Source organism: Eucalyptus grandis, chromosome 4 (genome assembly GCF_016545825.1).
Source record: "Eucalyptus grandis isolate ANBG69807.140 chromosome 4, ASM1654582v1, whole genome shotgun sequence".
NCBI classification, from domain to species: domain Eukaryota; kingdom Viridiplantae; phylum Streptophyta; class Magnoliopsida; order Myrtales; family Myrtaceae; genus Eucalyptus; species Eucalyptus grandis.
The window spans coordinates 20,693,336-20,709,037 of NC_052615.1; the positions used below are offsets into that span (position 1 = coordinate 20,693,336).

A 15,702-nucleotide genomic window follows, 5' to 3' on the forward strand; every position below is an offset into this window, starting at 1 on the left:
GCCAGCCCATTTCACGTAGGCTAAGCAATACGTCACTAATCGAATTGGGTATATACCTAGTTTCCAAAAGAAGTAATTAGACTAAGCATATGAGTTTGTCGAGTATGAACCATAACCATTCTAATACTATTTATAATGATTTGATGCGTTCTACATGATTAAGCCAAAATGAATAATTTCAATCACACGAAATTATGAATATTGGATAATGAATGTAAGCTTATATATTAGCGGCCTCTCCCACTCCCTTGTGGTTCTTGAAATATCAATACCAATGTACAAACACTCCTATATGTGATTAATAATTTATCTGGTGATAATGACTTTTGTGATAATGACTTTTGACTGGTGAAAGCAACTGGTGATACCTTTATTGTAATTAATTTTCACACTGGTATCCTATATTTTTACACAAATATAATAATATTTTTATTCTTGTAACAACTGAATTATAGCCAGGACCTTCTTTTTCCTCCTTTTTTTAACACCACATCCTAGGATAAGATATTTTCCGCAAAATATCGAGTGAAAAAAATATCAAGAACCAGACAGGAGCAAGAACGCCATTGAAGGAAGCTGAATACGAGCAAGTGATTGAAGCATTACCCAGTTGGCTTCGTGCGAACGTGGTCAGAGAAACGAAACAGTAGAAGGAAAAGAGCAAGTCATGCAAGAAACTTGGGTTCTTCCTTGCACATTATTCAAATGCATTATCGCGAGGCCGAGGCTTCATGACAACAGCTTCAAATGGAGAGTATCAAGTAGCTCGGAGAAAGGCGATTCTCTTGACAATTTTAAGAGGGACAGCTTTTACTTCGATAAGCGTGGCAAATTGAGGAGATTCGATCACAAAAAGGTCTCCAGGAAAAAGGGTAATCACTAAAAAAATTCTTTTTCTTTATTGTTCTCTTTTTGCCTAAAATTTGTCTAATTTTGACGAGTTTTGGCAGGTGGGTCTTTGAGAAGCCAAGGTTGGAAGTACGGCTCTGGGTTTGTGGATGGGATATTCCCAGTTCTGAGTCCTAGTGCTCAGCAAATTCTGAGCTTCGTTATGGAGGAAAATGATGCTAACAGGGTCAATGCTTGTCTTGATACTCTCCCTCCAACTCATGCCACTTGGGATGATGTCATAAATGTAGCTGTTCAACTTCGTTTGAATAAGAAATGGTACCCAATAATCCTGGTGAGACGAAGATTAGATCTTTTTCTTTAGATTTTATTTTCTCTGTTGTTTAATGGAGGAATCTTTCATGCACCATCTGCAAAGCAATTTGAGCTGACCAAAGTTTGACGAAAGAATTTAATTTTCTGAAGATATTTAGTGGTTGGCTTGTAACGCCATTCGCTTTTTTCTGTTTTTGATTATGGTTGGATATGTGATTGTTCTTTCGTCCTCTGCTGCTTTAGACACTAGTGACCTCACATCCATGGTCTGTATGTCCTTATAATTGTTCTTCCATTCGTTTAGTTAAGACAAAGTTGGCTTGTAGAGCTGGAAATTCTGCAAACCTTCAATTAGATGCTGATATCTGTATGATGTCATGATTTTTCTTCAGTAAGAGAGGATATACACAATGTTGTTTACATTCAGTTTCTGACTTTCCTAATGTTTGTGATGATATGCACAGATAGGTGAGTGGTTACTGCATAGGAGCTCCTTCCAGCCAGATGTAATCTGCTACAATTTATTGATAGATGCTTACGGACACAAGTCAATGAATCAGAAGGCAGAAAGCACGTATTTGCAACTTCTTGAAGCTCGGTGTGTTCCTACTGAGGATACATATGCCCTTCTTCTGAAAGCCTACTGTACATGTGGCTTGCTAGAGAAAGCCGAGGCTGTCTTTGCGGAGATGAGAAAATATGGCCTTCCTCCAAGTGCGTTATGGTAATATATAGTAATTGTCTGATGGTAGAGTCATGGGCTAACTGAGTTTTTTAACTCTAAAAGTGGACTTTAAATGAATAGGTTTGCACGTACTAGGTGGAAGGTGTAAGGATGCATTGTTGATTGGCATGAATTTCTTGTCTTGCTGAAAGTAACAAAAAGAAGTTGGGCAAGACATTATTTTGCTTTGGATGTATTGCAATATCATTCATTTTGCTCTCATCTTTTACATCCATAATTTTTGTGGTGTTTGTAACCGAAAAGAGCCTTTTGACAGAAGATTTTTTTTTTCTTTCCCTGGTCAAAGACAGAGGATACTTTATTTGGTATAATATCATATGGGATGAATTATTAAGGGCCAACATTTCTTTCATTTCATAATGAAAAGAATATTACAAGCTGAAACATTCATAAGGTCTCTGTGCATCGTTTTAGTATAAGGGGTTCTCTGAGCAGGCCTAAGAGATAAGTTTTGCATTGTTTGCATTGTATTGATTCCATTCCACCATTTTATGTTTGGTACTTCATATTCAGTCAGGCATGAACAGGACAATCTCTCATTCGAGCAGGTGCTGCTGTGTATAATGCATACATTGATGGGCTAATGAAGGGAGGAAAGCCTGAAAAGGCAATCAAGATCTTTGATAGGATGAAGAGAGAGTCTTGCCAACCAACGACTGAGACATACACCATGCTAATCAACTTGTTTGGAAAGGTGACTTTGATTGTACAATGTACTCATGTCTTTCAGCAGCTGTCCTATTAACTATAGTCACATTAAAATGCAACAAGCTTCCATTGTTGTGACTTCAATGTTTAATTAGTGATTGAGGTCCTCTTAACAAGTTTGGCCTGAAGTGCAATATGTACTCGATGCTGATCATTTTAAATGATTTTTATTATCTAGAGGAAATGTATGAGATCAGCTCGCCTCTCATATGGTCTGCATTTGTTAGTCCATGCTTTGTTCTCTTATGTGGAAATTTCTGATAGCTCATGTATATTCCTGTACAGGCAAGTAAATCCTATATGGCCTTAAAGATGTTCAATGAAATGAGAAGTCAAAGGTGTAAGCCAAATATCTGCACATATACCGTTCTCATCAATGCATTTGCAAGGGAGGGGCTATGTGAAAAAGCAGAAGAGATATTTGAGCAGCTGCAGGAAGCTGGGCATGAGCCAGATGTTTATGCTTATAATGCACTCATGGAAGCTTACAGGTGTTTATTGATATGGTTTCTTCTCTTTAGTTTTTTTGGCAACAATAACCTTAGCAAGCACTGAAAAAAGTACAGTGACAATACTTATAGATAAGAAGGTAGCGGCATGATAGTTAACCGAAGAAGCACAACAAGAGAAATCTTATAATCTCTGGTGCTTTAAGATAACAATATATCACTTTACATTATGGCATTTTTATCTTATGTTACGTGTGAGAATGCTAAGAAGGGTTAGATTGCATTAAAAACAACTTAAGTAATTGATGAGTGTCAGGAGAACTTAGTTGTGTAATTCTTCGAAGAAATTATTGTAACGTTTGGCTTCTGCCTCCTCAAATCTATAGGCACAATATGAATTCTGGTTTTGGATTACCATTAAGTTAAAGCTGAAGGAGTTCATAGGGAGCATAGAGATATTTTAGGTTTGCACTTGAAGCTGCATTGTTCATGAGCCTAAAAAATTTCCTTTCTCTCACCATTTCTGAAATTGATTAGGTCAAATTCTTTGACAGCCGTGCAGGTTATCCCTATGGTGCAGCAGAAATCTTCTCACTCATGCAGCACATGGGCTGTGAACCTGACAGGGCTTCATTCAATATTATGGTAGATGCATATGGGAGATCAGGTCTTTATAAAGGTTAGTCGCACCTTGAGCTGATGATGCTGTACTAGATCATCTTCCAATAGTCAAGTCCATTAGATCTAAAGATACTATGGTGTTGATCGGGTCTTTATGAAGGTTAGCAACTTGAGCAGCTGATGCTATCTACAATTTCTATGGGGTTGATGACATTTGAACTTGAAACACTGCACACGTGGGGTATGGGTCATTTTTTTTCCTTCTCAATTATCAGAAGAGATTAGCAAGCATGAAATTGAAATCTGGAGTTTGCTTAGTTGAAGATCAAACAAGTGCAATCAACCTAGAATGTTGGCCATTAGCATTCTGTCGAGTGGGAGGGGAGATTGGGACATGATCAATCCTGGGAATAGCAAAGAAACAAAATCTATTTAGAGTGCTCTCTTCTGACTAATTTTCTGTTTTGGATTGGTTAAGCTTTGCATTTCACATTTTCCTAAATGAGCACGCAATAAATTTTAGAGTGTAAATAAAATATTATGATGTCAGATACTGATTGCTCTAATAAAATCAATGCCAATATCTTGCCCTTTTTTTTTTGGCCTCATGTACTCTATGATTAACAGAAATGGTTATTTTAAGTTTGATACAATAGCTGTGAATGCTGGAATGGCATGATGTTTGCTCATTCATGTCTGGGAACCATAAAAAACATGGAGGGACAAAATTAGAGTTAATCTCTTGTGGATACTAGATTCATTCTTGTAAGCACTTGCCTGCTGTCCCCATCCTTTATCTCACTCTTCTCGGTGCTCGTGGTTCAGATGCAGAATCTGTTTTTGAAGACATGAAGCGACTAGGGATAGTCCCCACGATGAAATCACACATGCTACTTTTATGTGCTTACTCGAAAAGTGGCAACGTAGCTAAGTGTGAGGACATCGTAAGACAGATGCAGCAATCTGGGCTCGAGCCAGATACTCACGTCCTCAACAACATGTTGAACCTCTATGGTCGATTAGGACAATTTGAAAAGATGGAGGAAGTGTTGAATGCAATGGAAACTGGGCCATATGTAGCCGATATAACCACTTATAATACACTGATTAATGCATATGCACGAGCAGGGTATTTGGAAAAAGTCGAGGAGCTTTTCCAGATGATTCCTATCAAAAGGTTACGGCCGGATGTCGTGACGTGGACGTCTCGACTTGGAGCATACTCAAGAAAGAAGCTATACAAAAGATGTTTAGACATTTTTGAGGAAATGATTGATTCTGGTTGTTTCCCGGATGGAGGAACTGCGAAAGTGCTGCTTTCGGCATGTTCGAGTGAAGATCAGAGAGAGCAGGTCACCGCTGTCATCAGAACCATGCACAAGAGCATGAGAACTGCTTTGCCTGTATAAAGGAAGCACGCTTCCTATAGTTTGATGAGCGAAAACAATCTTGGAAATGATATGGCTGTCCAAGGTGTGGTTTCTTTGTTCACGTCGATGGCAAGCCTGCCTTTTCTTTGGTCAATGTTCCACCGTGGCGCAACCACACTAGCTCCAGGTGACGGTTTTGGACATATGCACGACGAGCTATAGTTATTACCGAACCTGATGTTACAGAAAAAGAAGAAAACAACTGTTAAATAGTAGTTTGATAGAAATTTTCTGCAAAAGCTCGAGTACTGTTGCGTTCTTTGTCACGGTAGTGCTCTTTTTTTTTTTTTTTTTTTTCATGATGGTGAATCGTTCTTCTTTCTTGAAACAAATCCAAAATCAGGTTGTTTTCCAAAGAAAGCTGAAGATAGGTACCTAAAACACTGAAAAAAAGTAAATCGTGGGAGAGAGATTTTGCCCTTAGGCTATTGTTTTCTAAGGCTAGCATTTGAATGTTTCAAATCACGATACTATGAATGTCCTTTCATTAAGAATTTTGCAAAACAATAGGGCTCTTCTAAATGTGCAAATGTCGTGCTAGGAGCTAGGTTGAGTATGCTTGCATGTCCTTTCGTAAGTGAAATTGGAGGTTTTTATCTGTAGCTTGGAGATATCCTTAAGAACATTAAAGTGAAGCACCAAGAGAGAAGCCCGGATGACCAACGCATTTGTCGTGTAATGGTAATTTAATTTAATTAAAGTTAGTAAACCAATCTAATTTAAATTGGTAATTCAATGAGTAGTAAGTAAATTCAAAACATTAACAAGCTATGTAAATAGAACTTGGTAATTAGTATAAGAAATGCTAGTTTTCATGCTATATAAAATTTGGTATTTTCAAAATAGTATCCATAAGTTGTTATTAAGTTACCTTAAAAAAAAGTCATTAGTCATTCTTTTACAAAAGGTTTTTTGATACTTACATATAGTTATTGAAATCAAGTCTTGTGAGTTCTTCCTAGTTACTTATTAAACGTACTTAATAAGGGAAAATTTTGATTTTTAATACATCTATTATGCATATAATATGAGAAAGACAATGCATTGGAAATTATAAATTGTTTAACTAGTGCCCCAAACACTCACTGACAGCATTCATTAAACTTTACCTTTGTACGTAAAACAACAAAATTGTGCCAATTGATGATAAGAAGATGAATATTCTACCTGAACATACAAGTAAATATCCGAAGGGGTTGCTCGAATGGTGAATGTGTTTGCTCTCCTCGCTCAAGATTCGGGTTTGAATCACTACGCTTTTGGCATTCCTTTCGGACCATGCCAGGAGCACAGACACGTGCGACCCTTGGTAATTCCCTGGTGTGTGTGGTACGGGAGTATTGGGTGTTCTTAATGTCACGGAAGACCCATTGATATAAACAAAACCATGGAAGGAAATCTTCAACCAGAACATCAGGCCAATTGCCGAAAGAAGTGATTTTATGGTAGCTCCTAGCTGACATGAATGGAGGCGCAATTTGCGAGAGAATCGAGATTTAATAAATGGGAGTTGGTCTGCTAAAGATTCTATACTGCAGGCGCTAAGCACGTGATGTTCATATTGGTGCACAAAAATCAGCATTCCACCAACTTTGTGCTCATTGGAGTTCGCTGAGACAAGTGACTGACCACCATTATCTTTTTTTGTCAGCTTGGCCTCATTTCGATCAACTTGGAATATTTATACTGAATTTCCAAATTTCCATTCAACAACCCCAACAACAACCAAGGAAGTTATTTTTAGGAACATCCACCAAACTCCACATCCTATGTAAATCTTTGTGGGAGAGGGAGAGGGAGAGGGAGAGGGAGGGAGAGAGAGAAGGGCATTGTGGAGTGTGCACAGACAACTGAAGAGGGATAGTCCCAGATTAGAATTACAGAAATGGCGTCGTCGAGGTTGTTGTGGGCGTCAAGAGCAGCCTCGTACCTCAGGATCTCGGTGTTCCACAGAGGATTTTCCACAGGTAAGAGAGAGAAAAGGCCCTGCTTTTTACCTTGATCTTCTTCTTATTGATCAAAGCTCTGTCTTCAGATCTTCTTTCAGACTTTCTCCATCTATACTATCATGACAAGTTGATTAACATATTTACGCATAGAGGTGGAGCTCACTACTGATACAGTTTTTAGAATGAATGATACGTGATCTATGTTATGGAAAAAAGTAGGAGAAAAAGATCTGATTTTGATCAACAGATTGCGTATGTGTCATTGTTGTGTTGAGCATTGATCGGTGGGATCGAGCCAATAACGTTCCTTCCCTGTTGCTTGGGCCGAAGTGGCATTGTTATATGTTATGTAAGGTTGCTTTAAAGAAGGTGCTGAGTCAAAAGCTAGAACACATTGATCAGCATGAATGAGTTGCAGAGCAGATGCAGAGCAATCTGCCAAAAAAAATGACAATCTGCTAAAAAAGGACTGACATATTCGAGTCCCTAGCATCTCCAATTGAAAGCTCCAATGGCATTGGTAGGCCAGATCGCATCTGTTTCCTAAACGTGAAGTTTTCCCTCTTGTTGTGCTGCTCATTCATGAATTAAGATCAGATTACTATTTTCAATTATCTAATTCACACGCTTTGACCAGCTTGTTTCGAATCTGTGGATCATCCTCTTATTCACAGTGTGCTGATTGCTATAGACACTACCTCATATTGCGTATCCCTGTCTTGGAATTATTGCAGTTCTCAAGGATCTCAAGTACGCTGATTCTCATGAGTGGGTGAAAATTGAAGGCGCTTCTGCAACTGTTGGCATAACCGATCATGCGCAAGACCATTTGGGAGATGTTGTGTACATTGAATTGCCGGAAGTAGGGGCTGCGGTTGCACAAGGCAGCAGCTTTGGCGCGGTTGAGAGCGTCAAGGCCACCAGCGATATATACTCCCCCATTTCAGGGAAAGTCGTTGAAGTCAATGAAGAGCTCAACAAATCTCCCGGTCTAGTGAGTTCTTTTATAGAATTATGCTCCTGTTGCATTGGTTTTGGAGATCGAAACGATTAGTTGAATTTGGTCCTTCATGGCTTACTGATTCAAAAAGCATAAGATGGTATTTTGTTGGTTCGGTTTTTGCTTGAATCGATGTGTTAACTAGAGTAGCTACTCTTTTAATTGATCACTTGAATATCATCTTTTGAACTACTGTCATCTTCTGGGGAGATTGTTCAAAACGTAGTCGTCAGGTTCAGATAGATAGAAGGGTTCTTTATCTGTGGATTTTCCAGGTTAACTCGAGCCCATATGAGGACGGGTGGATTATAAAGCTCGAGGCGAAAGACGCGAACGAAGTGAACAACCTGATGGGGGCCGATGACTACTCAAAGTTCTGCGAAGAAGAAGATGCAAAGCATTAAGCCTCTGCCCTTGCAGAAACTGAAGTTGTGTTTAGGGGGAGGCATGGCACTCTTCTTGGACAACCGGGCACCCCTTTTTTCAGACATCACCAAGCTGGGCCATACTTTACCGTTGTGGTTTCTTCCAACTGTGACTTTGTAGAGCATTGTGTAGAATTTCATGTAATAATTCTTGGAAATCCTTCGTTTCCATCACAATGGTGTCATCTTACAGATTCAATTTTTCCAATCTAAATCTTTAAGGAATGCAATCTTCTCTATTTGTGAATGTTGGGCATATAAAACTCGCGTCTCTCGTTATTTCGAGGTCACATTTAAAGTGTACTTTACGGATTTACATTATATGAATATTGTGGAAATAAATTCGGCCAGCTTGTAACAATTTGAGCTGTGTCGTGAGCAAACTTCTAACCACCTTAAGCTTTGGACATTTGCTATCTCATGTGAAAAGACTTCATTGCTTTTAAGTTTTAATTAAGCATGGAGTGAATGATCATAGTTCAAATCGAATATTTTGTAGTGGGGTGGGACGGTAACCTTGGTAGGAGTAGCTATAGTGGCCACCTCGCCCCGCCCCTAGGGCTATCAAAAAGGCCGGCGTTGGCCCGACCCAACCCGACCCTAAATTTAGGCTATTTTGCGACTGGGCTGCAGTCTTCTCCGGGTGTGGAGCCGGTATCAATAGGTTTTAGTTAGGATTGGGCCGGGCCGGGCCAGGTCGGTGCGGAACTTTCGACACCAGTACCGCCGGAACAACGTGGCTATCCTCACCGCCTGAACAATTGTCGCCATCGCCCATCCTCGCTGTCGCTGCCCAGCCACCACCGTCACCATCGGAACCCAGCCACCACCACCTCCAGCGTCGCCACCAGATCTTGTCGACCGGCCTCATCACTACCCAGCCACCAAGCCACCACCACCGTCGTCACCCAGCCGCCAGCGTCGCCACCAGATCTGGCCAGAACCAGCGACCAACTTCGTCGTCGCAGACGTGTCCAGAACCAGCAACGATCGCCGGCGTCTCTCATTGGTATGTGCTCAAACCTTATTCTATGACGAAGAACTTGATGAACGATCGTATATCTAGTATTCGTAAGTCTGGAGATCTGACTGCGTAGAAGCTGCGTGCGAGATGGAGAGAGACGTTTGGAGTTTGAGCTTGTCTGGATTGGAAATGGGGTTCGGCGAGAAGCGCCCGAGTCGTCTTTCGTGTCGGACATGGTTCGGTTGCGGTTGCACCGTAAATGTGCTGAATTTGTTTGTGTCCTATGGGTTGCAACCATTGAAGAACCGATTCCGTGTTTATCAATGTTGTTTGTGCAAAATTGCATTGAATTGCTTGTCTTGTTTGCGCATTACGCCTCTTCGAACTCTCTTTCGCAGAAGCTTTCGCAAGCAATCAAAAAAAAAAAAAAAAAAAAAAAGAGGAGGAGAAACAACAAACATGAGTATCCCGTTTTTTTGTAATTCTGCTTGACTCTAGAGACCACTTATAATTTGGATGCCAAATTTCAACTGGCCTTGCTATTTTTCGGGCTTCAAGATGCAACCTCCCGTGACAAAATAGGTCGTGGGTGGAGAATTTGTAATAGGCCATTCAATTTCTTTCTAATAAATTCCATCAAACTATCGCTTGGTTTTTTTTTGCCGCTCTTTGTCATATAATATGGAAGGCCAGTAACAATATACTGTTCCGTGAGCATGCATTGTTCGATGCGGCTTTGAAACAACACCTCTCCAAGGTTGTCAAGGACAAGTCTCTCACCTTCATACATGTTGCGGACACTCCAAAAAATAGAAGAATACAAAGAAGTTGGGGATTGGATCCCTCTCTCTTCTCTATTTAGGTGTCAGATCTTTTTTTGAACTTGCTCGAGGGATGCTGTTCTTTTGGTCTCCCCTCTTTCTTTTACTCTTGGTGCCCTTCCACTCTTGGAGACTTGTTTGTCTTCATGAGTATAAGTTTCTGATGCTGAGACTTACTTTTTGTAAAGTTCTGTTGGTAAATCTATATACATCTTATCTTACCCGAAAAAAGAAAAAAAAGCATTAGAGTCCTTTCTTGGAGCTTGATTCCAGTAGGTGGCTGAAATCCCGAGCCTTTTCCACGTCCTCGACCATCTTTTGATCAGATAAAAGGAGGAGGAGAATGAAAAAAAAAAAAAAAACCGACCTGGGTTTTTTTCTTTGGGTCTTAAGTGTTTCGGGTCGGATCGGGCCGAGCCTGACCCAACCCATTGACACCCCTTACCGCCCCAACCTCTTGCCGATTAAAAAAAAGGAAGTTGTTTTTTCACATTAAATTAAAGCCACGAAAAAAATGAAAAGATGACCTTTTTTAATAGCTTCCAAATGGGCCCAATTACAATCTCTATGGGCCTTTTGGGCCTTCTCTGTTTTCCCTTTCTTCTTTGCCTTTCTGTTTTACATAATCACGAGGAGAGAGAGACAAGCCAAGGATTGAGGCGGTGGCGAGGAATAAAAAAGCTCCGGCGAACCGTCATTTCTTGTCTCCCCTGCTCGCGTGCTTGCCACGAGCTCCGTCGCCGGTAAACCTTCTTCCTCAACCTTTTTTCTCTTCCCGTTTTCGAACCCTTTTTTTTTCCATGCATATTGGTTCTCCGCCGCGGCAAAACCAGCCGCAGCAAACTCTATCTTAATTTTCCTCTGTTTCATGTTCTGGATCATCCCTTCAGCAGTCCGGTCGGGGTGTGGCTGACCGTGATCAGGGTTTATGCGTTGAGGCTTCTTGCTGATGCAATTAAGGACGGTTTTAGGGCTTTAAGTTGGAGCGTGATAGATGATGGGGTTTGGTTAGTTTAGATGGATTTTGATGGCACGAGCTTCGGAACGTTCTTGCTCAAGCACATCGCGTTGTGTCCTGCGCTCATTTCCTCTGAAGTTTTTTTTTTTTTTTTTTTTAAATCCTTAATGAAAGTGATGAGACTGGGACTGATGTGGAGAGGTTCTACTGTTGACAGGCTTGAGATTTGGATAGATTGAATTGATTTCTGGTTATTTTATGTTTGTTTGCGTTGTGCTTTTGGTTGGGCTCTTGCATTGAGAACTTTTAGTTTGAAACCAAACATTATTTTGCCAAGAAAAGAAAAATAGAGGGGTGGTTTAGTTCTCTGTTCCAGGTTCTCTAGAACCATCCCTCTGGCTTATTTCCCAGTTTCAGCCCTGGAACTGTCTGGACCCTGCTCGTCCCTAGTTGTTGTCACTGCATGGCTTATACGGTATTGATGATGATGATGCAAATTTAAGTTAAATTACTTTCAGTTCCAAAATTATGATTTATTAATGGATTGATCAATGATAACATGAGCTTGAGAAACCACCTCCAGATGCAAAGTTCCAATCCGCCTTGGGTTGACTGTTGATTGTTGTTTACAAGCTCTATCCTGACTTTGGTGGAGTTACTTATGTTTGATCCTTTGTATGAATTATAACTGATGCTCTGCACATAATCTTTGTCGTGTAGTTATATTCTGTTGTGTGGTGCTTTAGCGCATAGAAGATACAACCTTGAGCTGGACTACAGCAGGCATCATGGCAAGAGCCTTATCGAATCATCTCCTCAAGGGCATTACAGGGTCCCCAGCAGGATGCTCTAATAGAATGGTGAGCTTTGTTCCTGTATCGACTAGCATAAAATGCGGTTATACTGGTTATTATGGAATGGATGGAGGTGCATAGGACTGAATTCTGAAGATAAAAGATGGTTTTTGAGGTGTGCCCTAAGATAGCGAGTAGAAGCTAGTTTAGCTGGGCAAACAAGAAAACAGGTATAGAGACGTGGAGCTCAGCAGATGTTGCCCTGAGCAGAGGAGTCGCTCTAAACAGCTTGTCTTCTTTGCTCTGAAGGGTCTTAATTGGAATTACATAGGTTATTTTCTTAAGGTCCTTAAGTTGCTTCTTCTCCAGCTTGACTGTTAAGCTTATGTGATACTCCACTGATGGAAGTGCAATGCTGGCCATTACTGGCCGTGACTTCCAACTTCAAACTTTAGCTTCTTTTCTTAGTCATTGCCAATATAACAACTTTAATATAAATTCTCAAACTTGTTTCTCAAAGGATAGCAGAGGCGGTGCTCAATTGAGATAAAAGCCAGTGGTTATTGGTCATGTTTTTAGACCCACTAACTCTCAAGCCTTATCTCTGATAATGTTTAAATTAGTCGAGTTTGTATGTCATTTGTTATGTTTGCAATATTGTGCTAACATCCCTTTTGCAACTATTATTAGCAGGTATCTGCATTGTCTATTCAAAGAGGAATGAGATACTCTACAACTGTACCAAATGACCCTGACACACATGATGACTTCAAACCTATGGATAAGTTTCAGGACTCTACCACTTCTTTAAAGGATGTTGTTGAACAGGTAGGTGCTCTGTGACATGACATAACATGGTTTACAGTTCTTTGTTATGTTCTGTGTCCTACTTACTTTGCTCATCTATTCTCTTCATTTGTTTTACTTAATTTGTTTATGGTTTAGGATGTCAAGGAAAATCCTGTGATGATATACATGAAAGGGGTCCCTGAGTTTCCGCAGTGTGGGTTCAGCTCTCTAGCTGTAAGAGTATTGAAACATTACAGTAAGTTCTCTTGCCTTTTATAGCGTTTTCAGCATGCCTTTGTTGGACTTGCCTGCCGATGCTTTCAATTTGGAAGACTATGGAGAATTGACAAATTTGGCTGCTGAATGTTATTTCTGATCTTTGTTATAGGCTTGTACTAGAACTTTGCGAAATGTGATACGTAGATCTGGTTATGATATGATTAGGGAGGAAAGTGCTGGACTGTATTGTTTTTAATTGGTACAGGGAATGTCAAAATTTGGTGCAGGAATTAACATGGAGCTGTTCTTGACTTTTCTGGATGATGCTATTGGCAGAATATACTCACATTCCAAATGAACCTATTGAGAAAACCATGAATATACAATTCCAATTATAATTACTACTGGAAATGCGAGAGGACGTAACTACTGCATTCCAAGGTACTGGAGTAGCGCCTGAGACTTGAGTACCAATGCTGATCATCCTTTGCATGTGTTATAACTACAAACATCAAAAATCAATCATCTGTATCATTAAACAAAATGTTACCGTCAATTTTTATGTTGACACATCTTTGTCCTCTATAGTACCTACACATCTCACGCTTCAGCAGGAGCATTCTGAAGGCAAAGCTGGACATTTTTTGTCAAATGCTTAGTTTCCGGAGATTTCCATTATTTAAAGAGCTTCGGTGGGCAAGAAGCTGTAAAATAGAAAATAATCTAACCCAAATCAGCTATATTCAATTTATTTTAAGTGGATTAATTTCTGTTTCTGTATGACGGGCTTGTGCATTAGCTATTACAGCTTGTCATATGCTGATTGGAAGGCGTCATTAAATGTGGAAATATAATATTGTCCATGTCTTTTGATGTCCTACACAGATAGAACATCCATATCCACACTAAGTGCTAGTGAATGTTATGCATAGAAGAAAATGTCAGGGATTTCATTCTTATCTGTTTCTTCGTACATATCACAGTCCCTTCATGATATGTTAAATTTTTGGATTTGATTGATTGAACCAGTTGAAATCTTCTAACCACCCTTTCAGATGTTCCATTAAGTGCTAGGAATATTTTGGAAAATGCAGAGCTGAAAAGTGCTGTGAAAGCTTTCAGGTTAGTCTCACCTCCCTTTTGGCAGTGTTTAATTTTGGCTGATTTTCCATATAACATTTTACTCATACACTGGAAATGCTTCAAAGGCCTTTGATATAACATTTTTAACAATGCCAAGATGATTAAGTATTGATGAACTCTCTCAAAGTTATGGCAGCCAATATCTTTCAATGTTTTTGTTTATTGTTGAACAAAATACTTCAGCCTCTAGTATCTGCCTAGAATTCATCCATCACATCAAGGCACTCTGGTTATAGTATGGACTTCTGCATTTTCAGCTACATTTTGAGAACAAGCGTATGACATTGTGTCATGGGTTTTATTCTTCATAGAATAGATCAAACTTGCAACATGAACCTATGTCAGCTGATTTATGCTGAAATTTTCAATTTTGGAAATGAGATTTCATATCATTCTGTTTTCTTGGCTGTTCTTTCTTTTGCAGCCACTGGCCTACTTTCCCCCAGATATTCATCAAGGGGGAGTTCATTGGAGGTTCTGATATTATTTTGAGTATGCACCAAGTGAGGGTTTGTTCGATACTATTTCTGCTCTTCCTACTTACAATTATATTTGCTGATGTGGCTTCTTTTCCATCTAGAGTGGAGAGCTAAAGGAGAAGATCAAGGATATTGCAGCCAACCAGGAAAAGTCTGCTTAAGTAATACATGGCTGATTAGAGAGAAAAGGAAATTTGGGGTGGGTTTGGTTTTCCTTCAACCATTGCCGTTCTTCTAGTTTCGGTGCTTTGTGATGATCATCGAGAGTGTACCAATGAACTTACCTTTAATAATTGTGTCCTTATCCCTGACTTCTGCGTCGAAATAATGTAGCTTCTATTGTGAGTTATATAGCAAAAGTTGCATGGCCAATACTTGCAGCAGGTCAGAGTGGTCATGTAGTAATTTTGCTACTGCTTTTTTTTTTTAGTGCAAAATTGATGCATTGTCTATGGCCTCTGTAATTAATTTTCCCTGGCTGAATCTATCAGGGTAGAGCTGAAACACATGAGCAACAGAAAATCGTGCACCTCTCGTTGACAGGGTGTGCTCGGGGTTTTTTGTTCATGCTGTGTAATTGTGTACTACTGAAGCTACATCACATCAGGAAAAAAAAGAAGATAATTGCGATGCAGGTGGTCATTGGAACAGAAAGTTATTCTGTTGAACTCTCAATAAAAAGCAACAGGCAGCCACTTTCATGAGGGCAAGATACCTTATCCCCTAGGAAAAAGAATTCATATATCATTGGATGATGAAATTGAGCAAATTCCATATAACCTTGTGTTGTTGACTCCAATCTCTGTCCATTTGAATTTATGCGCAATAAGCAAATCCACATCATGGAAGACAACTCAAAATTTAAGTCCATCCGATAATCTTTTCTCATAACAGAGACAGAAACATGATGCTTCAAGTTCATTCACTAAGAATGCCGTGATAATCAGGTATCACCTATGGGTGTGTGTCTTGAGCCACCGTAAATACGTGTCACTAACATGATTTGATTAGGAGAATTGCTTTTCTTCACAGATTTTTGTGCAG

The 15,702-nt window shown here is 39.7% G+C and overlaps 3 protein-coding genes across 4 annotated transcripts; all 3 read left to right on the forward strand.

The window, feature by feature from the left end:
* The first annotated feature begins 508 nt into the window (after positions 1-508).
* Positions 509-5,178, forward strand: LOC104441201 (pentatricopeptide repeat-containing protein At2g35130). Its single transcript, XM_010054226.3, has 7 exons — positions 509-872; positions 951-1,183; positions 1,629-1,878; positions 2,458-2,603; positions 2,903-3,108; positions 3,621-3,745; positions 4,513-5,178. The coding sequence occupies exons 1-7, from the start codon at positions 668-670 to the stop codon at positions 5,094-5,096; spliced, it is 1,749 nt and encodes a 582-aa protein (XP_010052528.2). The 5' UTR covers positions 509-667; the 3' UTR covers positions 5,097-5,178.
* Positions 5,179-6,892: 1,714 nt separating this feature from the next.
* LOC104441202 (glycine cleavage system H protein 2, mitochondrial) lies at positions 6,893-8,768 on the forward strand. Its single transcript, XM_010054227.3, has 3 exons — positions 6,893-7,084; positions 7,801-8,060; positions 8,342-8,768. Exons 1-3 carry the CDS (start codon positions 7,003-7,005, stop codon positions 8,468-8,470), a joined length of 471 nt encoding a protein of 156 aa, XP_010052529.2. The 5' UTR covers positions 6,893-7,002; the 3' UTR covers positions 8,471-8,768.
* A 2,105-nt stretch (positions 8,769-10,873) lies between these two features.
* LOC104441203 (monothiol glutaredoxin-S15, mitochondrial) lies at positions 10,874-15,164 on the forward strand. Of its 2 annotated transcripts, none has more exons than XM_010054231.3 (7): positions 10,874-11,019; positions 11,955-12,094; positions 12,722-12,856; positions 12,974-13,073; positions 14,092-14,158; positions 14,604-14,671; positions 14,760-15,164. In XM_010054231.3, the coding sequence occupies exons 2-7, from the start codon at positions 12,023-12,025 to the stop codon at positions 14,894-14,896; spliced, it is 579 nt and encodes a 192-aa protein (XP_010052533.2). In that variant the 5' UTR covers positions 10,874-11,019; positions 11,955-12,022; the 3' UTR covers positions 14,897-15,164. The 2 variants fall into 2 exon arrangements, with proteins under 2 accessions (XP_010052533.2, XP_039167703.1); XM_039311769.1 differs by having other exon boundaries at positions 14,604-14,682; positions 14,760-15,162.
* The last annotated feature ends 538 nt before the right edge of the window (positions 15,165-15,702 follow it).

Coding starts and splice junctions, on each gene's coding strand:
- LOC104441203 (XM_010054231.3), top strand. CDS start 12,023: ATGGCAAGAGCCTTATCGAATCATCTCCTCAAGGGCATTACAGGGTCC. Junction 12,095..12,721: donor CAGGATGCTCTAATAGAATG/GTGAGCTTTGTT, acceptor TATTATTAGCAG/GTATCTGCATTGTCTATTCA. Junction 12,857..12,973: donor TAAAGGATGTTGTTGAACAG/GTAGGTGCTCTG, acceptor TTTATGGTTTAG/GATGTCAAGGAAAATCCTGT.
- LOC104441202 (XM_010054227.3), top strand. CDS start 7,003: ATGGCGTCGTCGAGGTTGTTGTGGGCGTCAAGAGCAGCCTCGTACCTC. Junction 7,085..7,800: donor CCACAGAGGATTTTCCACAG/GTAAGAGAGAGA, acceptor GAATTATTGCAG/TTCTCAAGGATCTCAAGTAC. Junction 8,061..8,341: donor TCAACAAATCTCCCGGTCTA/GTGAGTTCTTTT, acceptor TGGATTTTCCAG/GTTAACTCGAGCCCATATGA.
- LOC104441201 (XM_010054226.3), top strand. CDS start 668: ATGCAAGAAACTTGGGTTCTTCCTTGCACATTATTCAAATGCATTATC. Junction 873..950: donor AAAGGTCTCCAGGAAAAAGG/GTAATCACTAAA, acceptor GAGTTTTGGCAG/GTGGGTCTTTGAGAAGCCAA. Junction 2,604..2,902: donor TAATCAACTTGTTTGGAAAG/GTGACTTTGATT, acceptor ATTCCTGTACAG/GCAAGTAAATCCTATATGGC.